This window comes from Amyelois transitella, chromosome 29 (assembly GCF_032362555.1).
Source record: "Amyelois transitella isolate CPQ chromosome 29, ilAmyTran1.1, whole genome shotgun sequence".
Lineage (NCBI taxonomy): Eukaryota > Metazoa > Arthropoda > Insecta > Lepidoptera > Pyralidae > Amyelois > Amyelois transitella.
The window spans coordinates 2,474,866-2,493,805 of NC_083532.1; the positions used below are offsets into that span (position 1 = coordinate 2,474,866).

Genomic DNA, 18,940 nt, shown 5'->3' on the forward strand with positions numbered 1-18,940 from the left:
TAAATACATGTTACATCGTCACGGAGGCAGAGACCATATCTTTTTTCTTGTCACGAGCCCTCTATACTAACTTCTTTCGCTTCATCCAAACTCGACAAGCACAAAATGAGATGCACATGGGTTTAGATTACTGGCTTACCTAACCTTTCAACAGGATTTATTAAACTTAGAAAATAATGAAATCTTGACAAATATGAAGTAGCATCAAAGTGAATTACGTGCTATGTTTATTTTCCAAACAATAACTTATTATAGCTTCCTATCCTACATGCAAATTAATGCGGCCTCGACTCTAATGTAGTTAGATTACAATCGTAATTATACTGTGTGTCTTATTACAATTGCTATTATAATATGCTTCTGAATCTGTTACACGTTACAGAAACCTCGCCTTTGTAGGTTTTGATTTTACGCCTCTCATCTTTGCGTGTTAAGTTGCAACCTTAATGGCATTGCTTCAGGGCGCAGCGTCCACTAATCTGGAATATGACAAGGTTACTAGCAAGCGCGACGCCGTTTTTATCGCGCGAAAAACTATCGTCCTATAATAAAAAGTGAAACAGCTTAGTTTTAGATAAAAACGGGGATGCGCGTGTGATTCTTCGAAGGCTGGTTACGATGAGGTTCCCCAGCAAAGGTTGTAGTGGTCAGATGGAAGATTTAAAACCCAACTTACCAATCTGGTAATCATGGCTAAAGGAACAGTTCCTTTTTATGTGGTCATAGACGCACTAGAGAGCTTAAGATGTAACCAAACGTTATTCCAGAAGATTTATTGATAACTGGTTATTGATAACACAGAGCGCCTTTCGTCTGGTCAGGAGAAACATATAGTATCTATTTTCATTTTCTTACCGCACAAATTGATAACTAATCAGACCTTTTTAAAAATTTGTGATTCATTTTTTTTTTTAAAAGCGAGTGTTATGTCCTTTCTTTGCTAAACTTTATAGTACCTTTTAGTTCGTCTGCACCCAAAGAATATAAACGGTTTTTATTTTTCTATCATACCAGTCTCAATCTCAATAGATGGGAACTACATTAAAATTCATATTCTAGAGCTAAGTGCTCGGAATGGACTAATGATGGCCGCTTCCACGTACGACATCGGAAACGCCCAGATATATGAACAATGTCTCGGGCTCATTAGGGTTGCACAATACACGAAAATCAAGTTTACAATAAAGTCAATCACATTTTTTTTCAGAAATTTATTTATTATTTTATTTTTCTGTGTTTTATATTATGTAGGTTTAATTTTCATTAGTTTTAGTTTTAAAGTTAATCATTCCGACATAAAGATTATATTGAAAAATAATGTTTACAATACCCTATTTTTTCTCTCTCTTAGTGTATGGGAGTGAAAGTTAGGTGAACGAATAAGTAGAATAAATGCGGTGGAAATGAGAGCGTTAGAGTTTTATCGGTGTGAAATTTAGTGGAGAAGATAAGGAACAATAAAGTGTGTGATATCACAATATTCCCTATGATGTGATGTGAAACAAGATAAAGTACCAGGAATGGAAAATGGTATGCTAGATGGATTGGCCATTTGGAGGGGATTAATGAAAGCTGTTTGACTAAGCAAATATACAAGGTCAGCGTGAATCGAATCGAATGTTAGAGTAAGAAGAAGGAAGGCCTAAACACTCTTACGATATTATGGTTATGTCATATGGAGGTTTTCTCACGATATTTGCTCTCACTGTAGTGTAGAGTAGAAGAAAAATATTATTACCTAAGAATTACATAAATTTCTTACAGTAGGCCCTAAGTTGAGCGATTTATAGAAGAGTCATATAATATAAATTTAATATTTTTTTTACCTACCTACCTGCGAGTCCGCTTGCAAGTCACAAGGAAGTGCTGCACGATTTTTCTTTCGATGTGACGTATTGCAACAATAATAGCTGTGTGGTGTCGTTTCAGTCTTATTTATTTTACTCACTATTGCCCGCAGATCCTTCTGCGTTAAAATAAAATTTCCGTTTTCCCGTCCCAGGGGAATAAATAAACTAGCTTCCTCCCGCGGCTTCGCCATCGTGGAAATGGTAGCATATGCGTGACTCTGATAAGCTACACGACTATGTTTCATGCATTAGTTTTTGCGCAAAAGAGGATAATATTTTAAACTTTAACATTCAAATTAATATTATAGATACGAAAGTAAGTTTGTTTACTTCTTAACAGTTAAACCGCTGAAATTTTCCATACATATCGTGTATAATAAGGCAAAGGCCATAGGATACTTTTCACGTGGGCGTTATCTAGTTTATTATTAGTGAATATAATTCGATATGCCCTCCCTATTCGCCCTCCCGTTCCCAAACCACCCCGTTTTGGGGTGTACAGTTTTAAAAAAATTAAATATACAATAGCCCCTTAGCAACTGTTTTTCGTTGACGATTATATTTTAACAATTATTGATGACCATGTTAGGACTTTATCAATGGGGTAAATTATGGATTTTAGATCACGTATTTAAAACGATGGATCGTTGGGTTTATTTTGAAATCGAGTTAAGATTCGTATAAGTACAGCACGGGGTAGACAGAGGATACATCTATCCACTTACCACGATCCCTGCATCCTTCGTGCGCTGCACACTTCATGCAAACTCGTCAGATTAGGTACTCTTGACCTGATCTTTCCCCATGACGACCCCTATTTGGTTAAAAATTTCATTTGTCTAGACGTTACACTTTCTACGTTCATATTGTGATATATATTTTATCTTATTGACTCTTTATCCCTAAAATAATGAGTTAATGGACATCTCGCCCACCAAAAATCCGGCCGGATGGCTAAATGTCAACTCTTCAAACTGTGTATTCGCACGAACCAATTGGACGAGTGGGCCAAATGTTCATTTAATGAAAACTCATATGTATGTTTGCATGTGTAATATTTTGTACATACATATAATGTCTGTAGCCCTTGCAATATTTTTTTTATACCTAAATAGCAAAGTAATACGAGTGACAAGGCACCTAAACTGGTAATCGAACCTACATCTTTTTGTAATCAAATAATCGTGACACAGCCATGGGAAGTAGGCAGTAGGCGGCTGTGACCACTTTCTACTGTTACTTAACTATTGTTACTTTACGGCTAAAGGTGCAGTTCCATTTTACAACATTCGTTCCCCTTTATTATGTCAGTTTGTGTAAATTGGGCGCGCGTATGGCTCGGTGATCAAACATCGACTGCCAAAATGCCATTGCCAATGCCAAAATACAATGTATTCTTTATCTAAATTCGAAATTTCAAAATATTCTTTTTAATTTTGTATCAATTCAAAATTTGTCGTTGGTTTCCGATACTCTTAACTATTATTGTTTATGAGGGTGGATGAAGCAAAAATCAATTCATGTTGAATTGATAAAATCTCTGCCTACCCCACCGGGGAAGAGGCGTGAATTTATGTTTGCATGTAAAATTATGATTCATCATTAATCTTAACAAATTTGGAATTCTTTTATGCAATGGGCTAGCAACCTGTCACTTTTAAAACCTCACTTATATTAAGCCATACATATGAACGTAGTCTTTCAATCTTTCGAAGGCTCTGCCTACCCCGTAACAGACACAACGCGATTATAATAAATAGATGATACGCACTCTAGTAAAACAAAAGAAGTGATTACTGCCTCTATGCGCTTACTCAATCCTTCCCTGTACACACTGCGGCCCTGCAAACTAGTCCGGTCTATGCAGGGCGTTACCCCATATATTAATCGCACACAAACATTATACGGACATCTCTAGCCTTTGCCGTCTCGTTCTGGCCGGAGCTAACCTTGAAAGTGCGACAAGGACGGCCGCCAAAGGGCCGGAATCAATACGACATGTTTTATTTCATGAGACATCCCGCGTTTGTGTGATCGGCTTATGGATATACCTTTGTTCTTAGGATAGCTTTCTGTTATAAGCTACTTACTTGATATTTTCAACCGACTTGAAAATGAGGTTCTCGATTCGTATGTGTTTTGTTACCGCGTAAATCCGATTTTCAAATCTGCTTCTTTTCTTATCTAACGAAAAGGCTAAATCAAGTTACCTATATCAGACAACGGTACCTATGAATTAATAGTAAACTTTTAAAAATATAAATAATTCATTTATAAATTATTCACATATAAATTTTATTCAACGCGGCCGATTTTATACCAGACCATTACAAATATTTACTCTCCTAACTGTACTTACTTTAGGGTGTCACCCCTCCCGCAAATTGACGCAAATGCACCCAATTCTTGTGATATAACGTTTACTATGCGGCTTCTGTTGATTCATAATTCATTATTTATGGAATCGATGATCTTATATACATATATAAATCACTTTTTTTAGTCCTTACGGGATAGATAGAACTAATAGTTTATGTTACTGTTGTGTTGTACTGTTGGCTCTATCCACCCCGCAAGGGATATAGACGTGACTATATGTATGAATATTATATGTTAGAAGACTATATCACTTCTTGATCTCTTACGGGGTAGACAGAACCAACAGTCTTGAAAAGGCTGTAAGGCCACGTTGAGCTGGCTGACTTTATGATGAAACTAGATTTTAACCGCAGCTTCACTCGCGCATTTAGCTTCACCTACACACTCGAATTTAACGCCACCTACAAATGAATACAGGTTTATCGCAAATTCCACGGGAATTTTACTTTTTATCTGGATAATAAGTACCCTATGACCTTTGTCGGACTCTTAATTATATATAGGCAAAATTTCAAGAACTTTAGTTTAATAGATAGCGTGTGAAGAGAAAACAAATAAACTTACTTACGCATTTATAATTTTAGTTGGGATTAAGGTGCAGATAGTGACAGATTGCTAGTCCATCTGCTTAAATAATCCCAAGTTTACAAGTCTGGAATTACTTTTACAGAACTTCCTCGACTCATGAGCGTCAATCGATCATAATGTCATCTAAGGGTGAAAGGGTGAATTTGGCACCCTAAGTTAAATTATAGAACTGTTAGAGTGTCTTATTGTTATAGCTAGCACGTTGAAAAAGAAAAAACAGTTAAATATCACTACAAATCACTATGACTACATAGTATACTAATTAAAATTAAGTAATTTCTTTATTGACCAACCAGAATAGCAGTAAAGTACTTTATATTAAAGTACAATAATTTGCAACTGTGTCTGAACTAAACCTGTATTTTAGACCTCAGTGCTCCTCTCTGTCCCTGTGTGTCAAACATAAATGCTACAGTAAAAAAAAATTGTAAGATGGACGTGATAATTCAGTGATGAAAAGTGTAAAGTGAACCTCTCTTTGTGCAGAATGTGTAAATAGGTGTACCTATGTACTCGTATTAGCTCTTCAAAAGTACCCAACGGTATTTGATGCAGTTTTTTTTATAGATAGAGTAATTAAAAAGTAAGATTTTTATGTATGCGTGACCTTAGATCTTACTGCGGGAGACGAACGAAATGTGTAGATAAAAGTAAGCAGAATTTAGGATCATGGTTAAACGCAGCCATTCTATGTGCAGGTTTCTTCAAAAATTATTACCTCAATATAGCTTTATAATTATTAAAATGTAAACCAAAAAGGTATTTAATGTTTTTACTATAGAATTCTAACTCCCGCATCGAAATTGGCGTAAGGTCAAATCAAAAGTAGCTTGCATGAAAATATTGATAATAAATTCATACATAAAATCAAGTCTTTACAGGGTACACAGAGCCTAAAGTCTCAGAAAGAAAAGGCCACGTTCAAAATAGACGAAGGAAAAGAATCATAGAAATGATACTCTCTGCCTACCCCTCCGGAAAAAGGCGTAATAATACGTATCTTTAAGCCCGCAACAATATTGAACCGTAGAAAACACACCGAAAATGACGAAATTAACACTTGAATGGAAACACTGGCAACTCCATTGCACGGTTATTCTGCGAAAGGGATGCGAATATAAATATTTGTTGTGTGCGAGCGAGAGAGATGGCTAACAAGGGGATATAATAGGGGTCGTTTCCATTGTCGTAAAACGGTGATTCGGCAATGTTATTAAGGGTGCGTCTCGCCTATTTCGGTTAATTTTTCGGTTTACTTAAGAGAGTAGAGATTTTATGTAGCAGCGGCATTGATTAGTGGTCTTTTATTCTCTTTTGTATGCCACAGAACTGTAAAATTAATTCAATTTAGTATTTTTAGAGTTTTTGTAATTTTTCTAGTTCCTCTTTTTAATTATTTTAATTAATTAAAAATCTTATTCAGATATAGGAAAATCAGTCGTTCACCAAGAATAAGCTCGAGAACGCTTTTTTTTTACAAAACTGTAAATATTTGCAAAAATTGCTGAAACGATTTCGTTGCTCTACGTAGGTACTTGAAGTTCAGTGGGAGATTCGAGATACTTGATTTTCATATAAAATTTCACACCCCATTTTATTATTAGTATAGAATGAATTAAAAAAAAATTAAATCCTATTTTAGAACGGTCAAATTTTATTCGAATAGATCCAGTGGTTTAGCTGTGAAAGCGGAACATACAGACCGACTTTCGCCTTTAAAATATTCTTAAGGGATATAGGGGAAGCATGGAAATTCTTCTCATGGATGAACTAATCTTCTTTTCTCTTGTTCCAGATCTCGCATTGGATTGATAAAATGTGCTAAGTGCGGTGTAGTGTAGTGCAGTGATAGAGCTGTGGCAGCAGTGTTCAGTGTGTGACACTATGTGTGGAAAGGTGACGGTGACTAAGGCTGGATGCTAGCGTCGGAAAAAGGTGAGTTGTTGTTTATTTGTTAAATTGATGTATTGTAACAGTATTAAATTAACAGTGAGCGCCCGCGTACATGTTATATGTACTCGTATATAAAATTCTCGTGTCACAATTGCTTGCTTGGCTTGACGGATTCTCATGACATTTTGTGAGCATGTGAGGTTGCTACCCCATCCCATAAAAGAAGAATCCCAAGTTTATAAGTCTATCCCTTAGTCACCTTTTACGACATAAATGGGAACGAGATGGAGTGGTCCTATTCTTTTTTTTATTGGTGCCGGGAACCACACGGCACATACAATACTCTCTGCATGAAATTAATGCCCGTTCCGCGTTCTCTTAGTGCATTCCTAGACCACATACTACATCCCCAATTTGAAGACTATGCTATAGTTGTGAAACAAAGGCTGTAATCGGGTAGTTCTAAGGGTACAAGCACCAACCTGACCTCGCAGCATGGCACACGCGACGCCGTTTTTATCGCGCGAAAAATTATCGCTGTTTGATTTTTATTCATAACGCCCGCATGGAATAGTTATTATGGGCATCATTGAAGCCCACAACGATAAATAATTTTCCCCGTTTTTTTCACATATTCTAGTATTTCTTTGCTCCTTATAGTTGCAGCGTGATGTTATATAGCCTTAAGCCTTCCTCGATAAATGGTCTATTAAATGCAAAAATATTTTTTTAATTCTAACCAGTACTTACTTCCTGAGATTAGCGCGTTTAAACAAACAAACTCTTCAGCTTTATAATATTATTATAGATATAATATCGAGGTTTGATGTGGATGGTACATCTGATTTCGCCCAACGAAATCTCTGACAAAATTCAGTAAGTAGGTACATACTATGAAAGCACTAGAGCAATCGTAGTCAGGCATATTTGGCATTCGAGTCTTTTCAAGACTATTGGCTCTGTTAACACCGTAAAAATTAAATAAATAAATATATACGGGACAAATTACACAGATTGAGTAGGTAAGTCTCGAAGTAAGTTGGAAACATATGTTTATTGTTAACTCAACGATACTATATTTTATAATAAATACTGATGTAAATAAACATACATGACCCAGGCCATTTAGAAAAAGTTCGTTTCTCATCATGCTCTGACCGGGATTTGAGCCCGGGACCTCCGGTGTCACAGACAAGCATACTACCGCTGTGCCACAGAGGCCGTCTAATGGTAAAAGACGATTTAAATGTATGTTACGCTTACGTTATGTATGCTTAGTGCCGTGTGGTTACCGGCACCAATACAAAAAAGAATAGGACTACTCCATCTCTTTCCCATGGATGTCGTAAAAGGCGACTAAGGGATAGGCTTACAAACTTGGGACTCTTTTCTAGGCGATGGGCTAGCAATCTGTCACTATTTGAATCTCAATTCTATCATTAAGCCAAATAGCTGAACGTGGCCATTCAGTCTTTTAAAGACTGTTGGCTCTGCCTGCCCCGCAAGGGATATAGGCGTGACCTTATGTATGTATGTTACGCTTACGTTTGTTAGAAGTAAAACTTTACGATGTTATGTCCACGCATTATTTCTCAATGCTTCATTGACCATTGGGCAACAATAATCGACCCACATCATCTGTTAATGACTCGGCGCCTACGCAATAAACGATGGAAAGTAGGTATGCAAAGACGACAAAGGAACTGACATAAACGGACATGAAGCTAACCGAATGTATTGTAATTAATTTAGAAGTTATTTGAACTCAATATTTGTGTGCCGTGTGGTTCCGGAAACTTTAGAATGGGACCACTCCATCTCTTTAACATGTCGAAATAATGACTTAAGGAATAGGCACATCCGTCTTATGCAGCTTTTACCATGATCCAATATGGGTTTGATTCCCCCTGCAAAGATTGCGGAGGTCAGAATGGTGTCACTTCTTGTAAAAACCTGACTTGCACAATCCATGATCATGGTCAGAAGGCGCACCCCGGGCTCTTCACCAGAGAGGAGCCAGTCTTCAATATACATACATATAGTCACGTCTATATCCCTTGCGGGGTAGACAGAGCCAACAGACTTGGAGAGACTTATAAGCTGTAATCAGTTGTTTAATGACAGATTTGAGATTCATATGACGATATATAGTGACAGGACGCCTAAAAGATGAATCCAAGTTTATAAGCATGTCCTTTAGTCGCCTTTTGCGACATCCAATAGAAAAAGAATATGACTATCCATCTCTCTTTCCCTATCTTCAATATAGATAGTTACTAGGGCATGTACGTCGTCACCCATGCGGAAATCAGAGTAATTCCATAATTTTGCCAAACTAATATCTATGATTTTATTTCTAAGGCGTATAAACACAGTGATTTTTATCCGTATTAGGGGTTAAAGCACTTTTCCAGTGTTCTAATATGGAAAAATCAATAACTTGTCATGCAATGAATAAAACAACGCATTACAGGTTAAACAATCACCCCACTATAAAAAACTTACTAACCATCTGTTCCTTACATCATAGCATATTAGACTCTAAATCCTTTGTAATAAAGTGCATTGAAAATTCTAATTCGAAAATGCTTTGATTCTATTACCAATGCAATTTAAACTTTAGTGTGTTAGAAATAAGATTAAGTTTAAATTGTAGTCGGAATGAAGTCATTTATAATGTAATTTCAAGCTAGTATGAAATGTAAGTGACTGATTATGGTATCTTTATGATTGGCTTGGAAACTATATGGATTGCAAATCTAGCTAAGAGCAAATGTTGTTGGACATGGATTTAAAACGATTTATTGTCTTTAATTTGTGTTGTATTATAAAAAAAAAAAGTGCGGAAGGTGGAAGATTTAACATTTAACCGCCTTCATAAAATGATGGTTCTTAGTTTATAAAAATAAAGTTTATTTCTTAAGTTTGATCTATATTTGTTTGTATGTATGTACGCATGTTTGTACAAGATTATATCGCGTTTCGCTGAACCGATTTTGGTGCTGTTTTCGGGTAAATGTACTTAGGAATAGGTTTTAAACATTTAATCAACTTCCAAAACAGAGGATATTGATTAGAGGCAGTACTCCTTTTGCAAAAGTTATAATTAAGTACAAACATTTCACTTGAAAGGTTCATTATGTGGAACATACAATTCATGCCGCTTGCCCAAAGAGGAAGCCAAAGACTACATTCTTCCACTTGCTACGACGCATACTGCATTTGCTATATCAACATTCGTCATTCGTTTCATGTAAACTCGTCGGTTAAGGGTTGACCTGTTACCAGAAGATCCCCGTTTTAATGAAGGTATGCTGCTTTGTTAGATCAGATTATTGTCAGGTTTGGAGCGGTCCCCCATCGCCACGTTTTCGTTCACGTAAGATTGCAGCAGTGTAGTTTGTTCCGCCGCTTTTTCTACACATGCGCTTTGGAAGCGGTAGTAGTTATAGATTGAAGTGATGTGACGTCAATAAGTGATACCTTGTTGTACAATTTTGAAAATTAATCCATTCTATTCTATTGAGTTTTTTTTTATTATTTCTTACTTTTTAAGGACTTAATTTGCCGGTGATATTTTTTTATTTAATTTTTAGGTAAGTTAAAATGTGTCTCAAATTCTCAACCTCTTACCCAGTAAATGCTCATTTGAATATGTTATTATGCAACATGATCGTATAATCTACAAAATAGGTCACAATGTTTACTATGCGCGTTGAAAGTGCGCTTGCTTGCGCATTATCGCACCTCTTTGAGAGTTTTCAAGTTTTAAAATAAACTAGCTTTCTAACTAAGCCCGGAGCTTCGCTACCGTGGGAAATTCCATAAAAAAGTAAGATTACTTCCTGGAGGTCTATTTTATATCTGTGTCAAATGTCGTGACAATCAGACTCAAAAATTACAAACATACATACAAATGCCGTGTGGTTCCCGGCGACAATATCTACAAAAAAGAATAGGACCACTCCAACTGTTTCCCATGGATGTCGTAAAAGGCGACTATGGGATAGGCTTACAAACTTGTGATTCTTTTTTAGGCGATGGGCCAGCAACCTGTCACTAGTTGAATCACAATTCTATCATTAAGCCAAATAGCTGAACGTGGCCATTTAGTCTTTCAAGACTGTTGGCTCTGTCTACCCCGCAAGGGATATAGACGTGACCATATGTATGTATACAAACAAATATTTTCTCTTTATTAATAGTGGCCTGGCCTAATATTCCGAAATACTGAAACGTTCACTAAATTTACCATTAAAACGTGTTTAATTTATGTAATGTATTTATTACAAGCGAAACCGTGAAGTGTGTGTGTATGTTGAACTTCCAAATTCTTCAAATTAACGATGACCCAGCGATTGATCGAAGCCACATCAATGTCTAATCGTTTCCGAGTGATAGGGTCGTTGACCTGCCGTCGGTAACCGCTGACCACCAATAATTCTAGTATAGTAGGAGCAGTTAGGCAGTTAACTCATGTTGCCTATTTCTTCCATTTGCCTACGAACTAAAAATATTTCGCCTGCCCTACGGAAGGAAAAAAGGGTTTGCTAAGCTTAAAAAGTAAATTATCGTATTAAAATAAAGTAGGCAATTTGACTTAGCTTCTGCATTAACGATAACTAGGTATAACATTGAATTAAAAATAGCTTTCTCCCTAGTTGCGTATATTCTATTTCGGTCGCTCCCACGCGGCGAGGTGGGAATGGTAATTATGTTGGTCCTTCGATATAACTGTTCGCAGTTATAATCTTCTTACATATAATACATAATCACGTCTATTATCCCTTGTGGGATAGACAGAGCGAACAGCCTTAAATCGCTGATAAGCCACGATCAGCTCTACTGTGCAATGATGGAATTGAGATTTAAATTGTGACAGGTTGATCCATCGCCTAAAAGTAGAATCCCAATTGTATTTGCCCTTCCTTTACACGCCTTTTACGACATCAATGGGAAAGACATTGAATGGTCCTTTTCTAAAGTGCTGGGAACCACACGTACATATGTATCAATGTATTTTCTCCGCTAGAAAAACATGAAAGGATTATAGATTGCAATTAAACCGAAGTTACAAGCAGTTAAATCCGATCAAGTGGGTTCTCACATTACAGCCGTCGAGATGTCGTCTCGTGTGTTATGTTGTTGATATAAATTCTACTTTCTCTTTAAATGTTATATTGCGTAATGTGTACACTTAAACTGGCGGCATTTCCCTCGAACAGGATTAAAATTGACACATTTTATGTGTAGTTAATTAATACGCACTAATATTATAATGATTATAGGTATTTGTGGTTGTAACGTTTAAATTTTATAAATTTTATTATTAATTTAGCTTAGCAACCCTTCTCAGTTTGACCTGAATCAATCTTTACATGTTTTTTAGCGATTATCTTGGAGGCGGTTATTTTTTGTAATAGTTATTCGCGCGATAAAAACGATGCGCGTGCGTTCGTATCATTAATACCTAATAAGTGATTTTTCCAGGTCAATAAGTTACATATAATATGAGATGTTAAAAAAATTTAGTACAAATATCTTCTAACGTGTTATTTAAATAAATAAAGTACAGGATACTGACCTACCCTACTGCGTACAGTACTTCCGATACTGGTAGTACTACGCCCCCCTACCCCCAGGGGGTGGCATGAATGGGGGTGCATTATCGAAGCAGGGGTGTTTTTACTCAAAATATAGATAATTCTGTGGAAATTATCTGTTGCCTCTATATTTTTTCGTTCCGTGTACAGTTACTATCTTCGTGCGAGATTTATTTATTTGATTGATGTAGGGAATTTCTAGAGATGCGTTTTAAAATTAGTAGTTTATTACACGAACGTACTTTTGATCAAATCGGAGACGTTTATTTATTATTTATTTTATTTATTTATTTTATTTATTTATTTATGTACACAAAATGATATACAGGAGCATTCAATACAATTATTATAGTACAAAAGACGTTCTTGCAGAAGGTCCGGTATATAGTACTCGAAACTAACGAGATGTGGATGAAGCGAAGCGAAGCGTGTTTTATGTATGTAGGTAGTAGTTAACTATAATTTTTTTCAATATATATTCAATGTTAATACAATTTGTTTTTCTACTGTTTTTATTTGTTTTTTACCCGAATACGTAATGGGTTATGCCCATTTTTCTAATCGCGAATTCGACTTATCTCGAAGTAAAGCAATATCACAAATTGGACCAATCCCGTATCGTTCTAATCGCGCCTAACATTAGGTACGTACCTTCAGAGGGAAGCGTTAAGTAATGTGTCATTCTGAATTTTTACTTTGTTCTTACCAGTCTCACCGTAAGAGAGTCTCCCTTACTCCCTTTTGTGCGTTCTTTAATTTTACTTTGCTCTCACCGCGATGTCAACACCATAAACACAATTTAATTGGTTTCTTATCTCCAGGCGATTGATAGTAGTCGTTCTCGAGAATTTAGATCTAGCAAATATATTTTTTTTCTAAATTTTGAATATCTCATAAAAGACCGTGTGCCATTCTACGGGGGCTGCACATACATACATATAACCACGTCTATATCCCTTGCGGGGTAGACAGAGCCTACAGTCTTGAAAATACTGACAGTCCACGTTCAGCTTTTTGGCTTGACGCTATAATTCAGATTCAAGGAGGCTGCACCTTATCACTAAAAGCGATCTATATTATATATAAACATAATTGAATTGGTACTTTCTTGTCTGCAGGCGTGGTATGGAGAAGGAGAACGGGGATGGCGAGGCAGCAGGCAAGGCGCCGCCGGACGGACTGCTAGACGCTGGACTGTTTGGAGGTACGGTCTCACATACATACTAACAGCCCATCGCCTGTGGTACATACGTAGGCTATAGCAGATGTGGTACATAGATATGCTCACGTTTATATCCCTTGCGGGGTAGACAGAGCCAACAGTCTTGAAAAGACTGAATGGCCACGTTCAGCTATTTGGCTTAATTATAGAATTGAGATTCAAATAGTGACAGGTTGCTAGCCCATCGCCTAAAAAAAGAATCCCAAGTTTGTAAGCCTATTCCCTTAGTCGCCTTTTATGACATCCATGGGAAAGCGATGGAGTGGTCCTATTCTTTTTTGTATTGGTGCCGGGAACCATACGGCACTATTTAGTATATCTGTAGCAGATATGAGCGTTGGTGGTCGAATTAATAAGGTGTCGCTTTAAAAATGCTTCATAGGTTGGGTCGGCTTGGCCATGAAGTTACCAATAACTCTTTTTTCTGAGTAGTGTGTGTAGTTTGAGAACTAATCAATGCTCTCACAGAGAGGGAAAACATCGTTACGAATCCTGCACATTCAGGCAACTGGATGTGTACCGTAATCTAATACGGGTTTAGGGTCTCCAGCAAAGGTTGCGGAGGTCAGATGGGAGTCGCTTCGTAAAGTCTGACTCACACAATCCAGGATCCAAGTTCAAAGCCGTATTCCGGACTCACTTTCTGAGGATGTAACCGTGACTACAGCCAGGAGGAAGAACACCATATAATGTCTTTTTACCGGTTCATTATTTCCGAAGTTCAGCTGAAACAGACAAACGAATATAGTTAAGATTGCATTCTAGTTTTAGTGTAACTTTTACCATGATCCAATTAAGGGATAGACAATTCTAAAATTATTAAAAAAATATTTTTTCTCTCGAGCCGAACCTATTTTAGAAACAGCTCTATGCACCTAATAAATCAATAGCCGTATGTAACTTAGTTATACATTCATACATACATATGGTCACGTCTATATCCCTTGCGGGGTAGATAGAGCCAACAGTCTTGAAAAGACTGAATGGACACGTTCAGCTATTTGGCTTAATGATAGAATTGAGATTAACTTAGTTATACTACTCTGTCAAGAAAGTAGCAGGAAAAGATCAATAATACACAAACTGTTTGTTATTCATCCAAATTTATTTTATCACCTTCAAAATATCCTCTTTTAGAAACGATACACTTACGCCAACGAATAATCCAATCATCAAAACATTTTTTAAACACTGTTTCCGGAATTGAGGTCAGTTCTCGCCGCGAATTCTCTTTTATGTCTTCTACCGATTGAAAACGGGTGCCACGAAGTGGTAATTTGAGTTTAGGAAAAAGAAAAAAGTCGGCTGGAGCCATATCTGGTGAATATGGTGGTTGCTCGATGGTATTTGTTGAGTGTTTGGTTAAAAATTCGTTCACAATGATGGCCTTGTGCGAAGGTGCATTATCATGGTGCAAAATCCAAGAATTTTCTTTCCACAAATCTGGCCTTTTTCGTAGGATTTGCTCTCTTAAACGCCGCATAACACTCAAATAATATTCCTTATTTATCGTTTGACCTTCCGGCAAGAATTCCGAGTGCACAACACCGCGATAGTCAAAGAAAACAGTCAACATGACTTTGACTTTTGAACGACTTTGACGTGGTTTTTTCGGTTTCGGTTCAGTTGGAAGGCGCCACTCCGAAGCTTGTTGACTAGTTTGCATGTCAAACTCGTAAACCCACGTCTCGTCACCAGTAACAATGCGTTTCATGAATGTTGGGTCGGAATTGACTCGTTCTAGCATGTCCTCAGCGACTCTCATGCGATTGAGTTTTTGAAAAAAATTCAGGTCTTTTGGGACTAGCCGAGCGGCAACATGTTTCATACCCAAATTATTAGTTAAAATGGTACGGATCGACTCGTGAGATACAGAAAGTTCGGTGGCTATCTCTCTCAAAGTTGAATGAGGATTTTCAGTCACTATTTCCTTCACTTTTGCGATGTTAACTTCAGTTGCAGACGTTGATGGCCTACCAGAGCGAGGCAAATCTTCCATCACATCTCGACCGCTTTTGAACGCTTTGTACCACTCATAAGCACGAGTTTTTGATAAAGTCGATTCACCGTAAGCCTTCTGTAACATTTTCAGTGACTCCGAACACGATATTCCATTGGCAATGCAAAATTTAAGACAAACTCTTTGTTCGATGTTTTTATCCATTATGAAATTAGCAATACACACTAGATATGATATAACTAAAAATAGCACTGTATTTAATGTAAACAACAGATGCAACTCAAACTCCGCGCCAAAATGGAAAACAGTTGTGCCAATCTAACAACAACAAAAAAAACAAAGATTTTAATTTGGAACCATAAATAAATAATCCATTCCCGATACTTTTCTGACTGAATGTATAGGTAATAATATTGCTTGAATTCATAGTTCTACCATTTCTAGACTAGACTTTCGTTCATAATTCTATGAAAAACACTTCGCTTTTTGAAATTTTAATTTTGTCTATGGAACAGCCGTGTTCCAAAGGACACGGGCACCGTGAGAGATTTTATGGCAACACGTAAACTCGCTCCGGGCAAGGGTCACTAACCTTCCGTTGTCTTGAGAGATGCTCGCGCTTTTCTGTTCTTTATTACAAATTACGTAAGTGTGATTATCCTATTCGCTGTAAATGCTTATTGACTGTTCTAATTGATTCTAGTTTGGTGCGTTCGGAATATGTTCACAATTTTTTTTCTATTGTATCTTCGTGTTTGAGCGGCGTGTCGCATACCTTTCTAGTAGCCTGTCTTACAATACAACCTTTTCTATTTCCTTTTTTAAAGCGCCGTGGTCGTGTCTAGTAGATTTATTTCGCTATAGCTGTCTGTATATACATATGTCTGGTGAGGTCACACTTGGAACTAGAAAGCTGTCATTTGACAAATATACATAGGTATAGTCACTTGATTATTCCCTACGACGGCGACGTAGACGAAGCCAACTGTATCGAGAAGATATTGTCATCGTGCTAATTCCTACTTAATATAATAAATGCCAAAGTTTGTGAGTATATATATGTATGCTTGTTATTCTTTCACGCAAATACTACTGAACCGATTACGATGAAATTATGCAGTACCTATATAGGCTTTTTATCCAGGAGTTCCTGCGGGATTGATTTGTAATTGAAAATAGATAAATTGTCGCTGATGTCTGGACTGTCACTATCTGAATCTCAATTCCATTATTAAGCCATACAGCTGAACGTGGTCTTCCTGTCTTTTCGAAATTGTGGGCTTTGTCTTCCTCGTAAGGGATGAAGATGTGACTATATGTATGTATGTATTTATTTAGTTTAAACAAATTCAACAAAGTCATTACAGTTTACGTTTGGTGAAAACAAACGTCAGTCTTTTTCCTGCAATACTCAGATATGTAACTATATTCAAATCGCATATTAGTCGTGTCGGTACATCCTACTAATATTATAAATGCGAAAGTTTGTGAGTATGTCAGGATGTCAGTATGGATATTTGTTACTCTTTCACGCAACTACTGAACCGATTACGATGAAATTTGGCACGTAGGTAGCTGAAGACCCCGAATAACATATAGGCTGCTTTATATCCCGGAGTTCCCGCGGGATTGATAAGGTTTCCATGCGGACGAAGTCGCGGACGTCCTCTAGTAAAATATAATACAATTTTTAATCCTTCTCGCCTTGTGAAAAAGAAATGAACCACATAATTTTCTACCTGTACCATGTGATGTACACGTTTATGGCACTGATCATATCCTCAAACGAGATTTACGAGGAGTGGGTATGACTCACAACGCATGCGCCTGTCTGCAATATAATTAGCCGGATGTATCAACAGTCACACTTATAAAATTCAACGTTATTTCAGTTTTAATATATACACATGATCACGTCTTCAAAGCTCCAGGGAAAATCTCGAAACGTCTCGAAAGGACTGATAGGCCACGTTCAGCTTTATGGCTTGATTATAGAATTGAAATTCAAACAGTGACAGGTTGCTAGCCCATCGCCTTCAATAATCCCAAGTTTATTAGCCTTTCCCTTGATTGACTTTAACATTCTGTACGGAAAGAGAAACAGATTATGCTTTTTCCTAGCTACCAAGGCCCTAAAATTTAGGGCTTACTTACTGTAGGCGTTACTTAATTGTAGCAGGTCAATATTTAGGCCCTAATTAAGTAACTACTAATAGTAATAAAATAGTATTCAATCTGTAATATATGTTTGTTAACCGACTTCAAAAAAAGGAGGAGGTTCTCCATTCGACCGTATTTTTTTTTCAATACTCATCCTTACAATTTTGTGTTCCAGCATATTGGGGCCGCGATGGCGCCGGCGGCGGCGGGGCGGCTGCGCAGGCGCAGGCCCAGGCTCAAGCCCAGGCTGCGCTGTTCGGTTTCGGGGGGCGATACCCTCCCCCCACCACGCTCGGGGTCGCGGCCAATCAGGCGGCCTCGCTTGGGCTCCATCCTGCTGCAAGTGAGTATTCTTCATAATCAATCATTTTATGGATAGGATCCTGTGATCTGATGTTAACTAAAGAGTGAGAGAGAGATAGATAAAACATATGCCGTATCCAAATTCGGGAATGGCCCCACAAATTTACTAACGATGTTTGCCCTCACTCATACGATTTTTGTTGATTCCAGGTGCAGCGTGGTGGTCAATGGCGTCCCACCTGGCTGCGCAGGATTACCTGGCCCGGCTACAGGCCTCTGGGCTGAACTTCCCGCCGATGGGCGACCCTTACTCGGCCTTGTCGGCTCTGTCCGCCGGTGCCCTGAAACAACCGCCGAAGCCGGGGAAACAACCTAGTAGGAATGAAAGGTGAATAATGAATTTATTTTGGAGATATAATTATGGGGGATAGCTTCCCACTCCAATATTGAAATTGTACAGAGATTTCGAAGTAAAACGCTGAGGATGGTAAATAATGCCCCCTGGTACGGCACAAGTGAACAGTTGCATCATGACCTACAAGTCAATACAGTCTAGAAATTTTCCGATTCACAAAATCCTACAAGAAAATATTGTCAAACAATCCTAACAGCTTGGCGATAACCGTGATGGAAAAATCCCAAACGAGTCGTAGGCTGAAACAGAAAATGTGACAGGAAAATCAGTGAAACATATTTGAAGCAAAGATGGATGTGACACAGGTCACAAACAAAGCATGTCATGACAGATACCAACCAACATACTACTCAATGTTCCATTGTTGTGACAGATTGTAGTAAATAAAAATACAAAAAAAAAAATTGCGTAAGTATAATTTAGTCGGCCTCTGTGGCGCAGCGGTATTACGCTTGTCTGTGACACCGGGGGTCTCGGGTTCGAATCCCGGCCAGGGCATGATGAGAAAAGAACTTTTTCTGATTGGCCTGGGTCTTGGATGTTTATCTATATAAGTATTTATTATAA

General features: G+C 37.6%; 1 protein-coding gene across 1 annotated transcript in view; it reads left to right on the plus strand.

Moving 5' to 3' along the window:
* Window positions 1–18,940, plus strand: part of LOC106129494 (uncharacterized) — a 73,408-nt gene that overhangs the window by 9,984 nt on the left and 44,484 nt on the right. Inside the window, exons 2-5 of the mRNA XM_060952816.1 lie at window positions 6,613–6,752; window positions 13,432–13,517; window positions 17,831–17,998; window positions 18,169–18,346. Coding sequence (XP_060808799.1) covers window positions 13,439–13,517; window positions 17,831–17,998; window positions 18,169–18,346 — 425 coding nt within the window. The 5' untranslated portion in view covers window positions 6,613–6,752; window positions 13,432–13,438. The remainder of the gene's footprint in view (window positions 1–6,612; window positions 6,753–13,431; window positions 13,518–17,830; window positions 17,999–18,168; window positions 18,347–18,940) is intronic.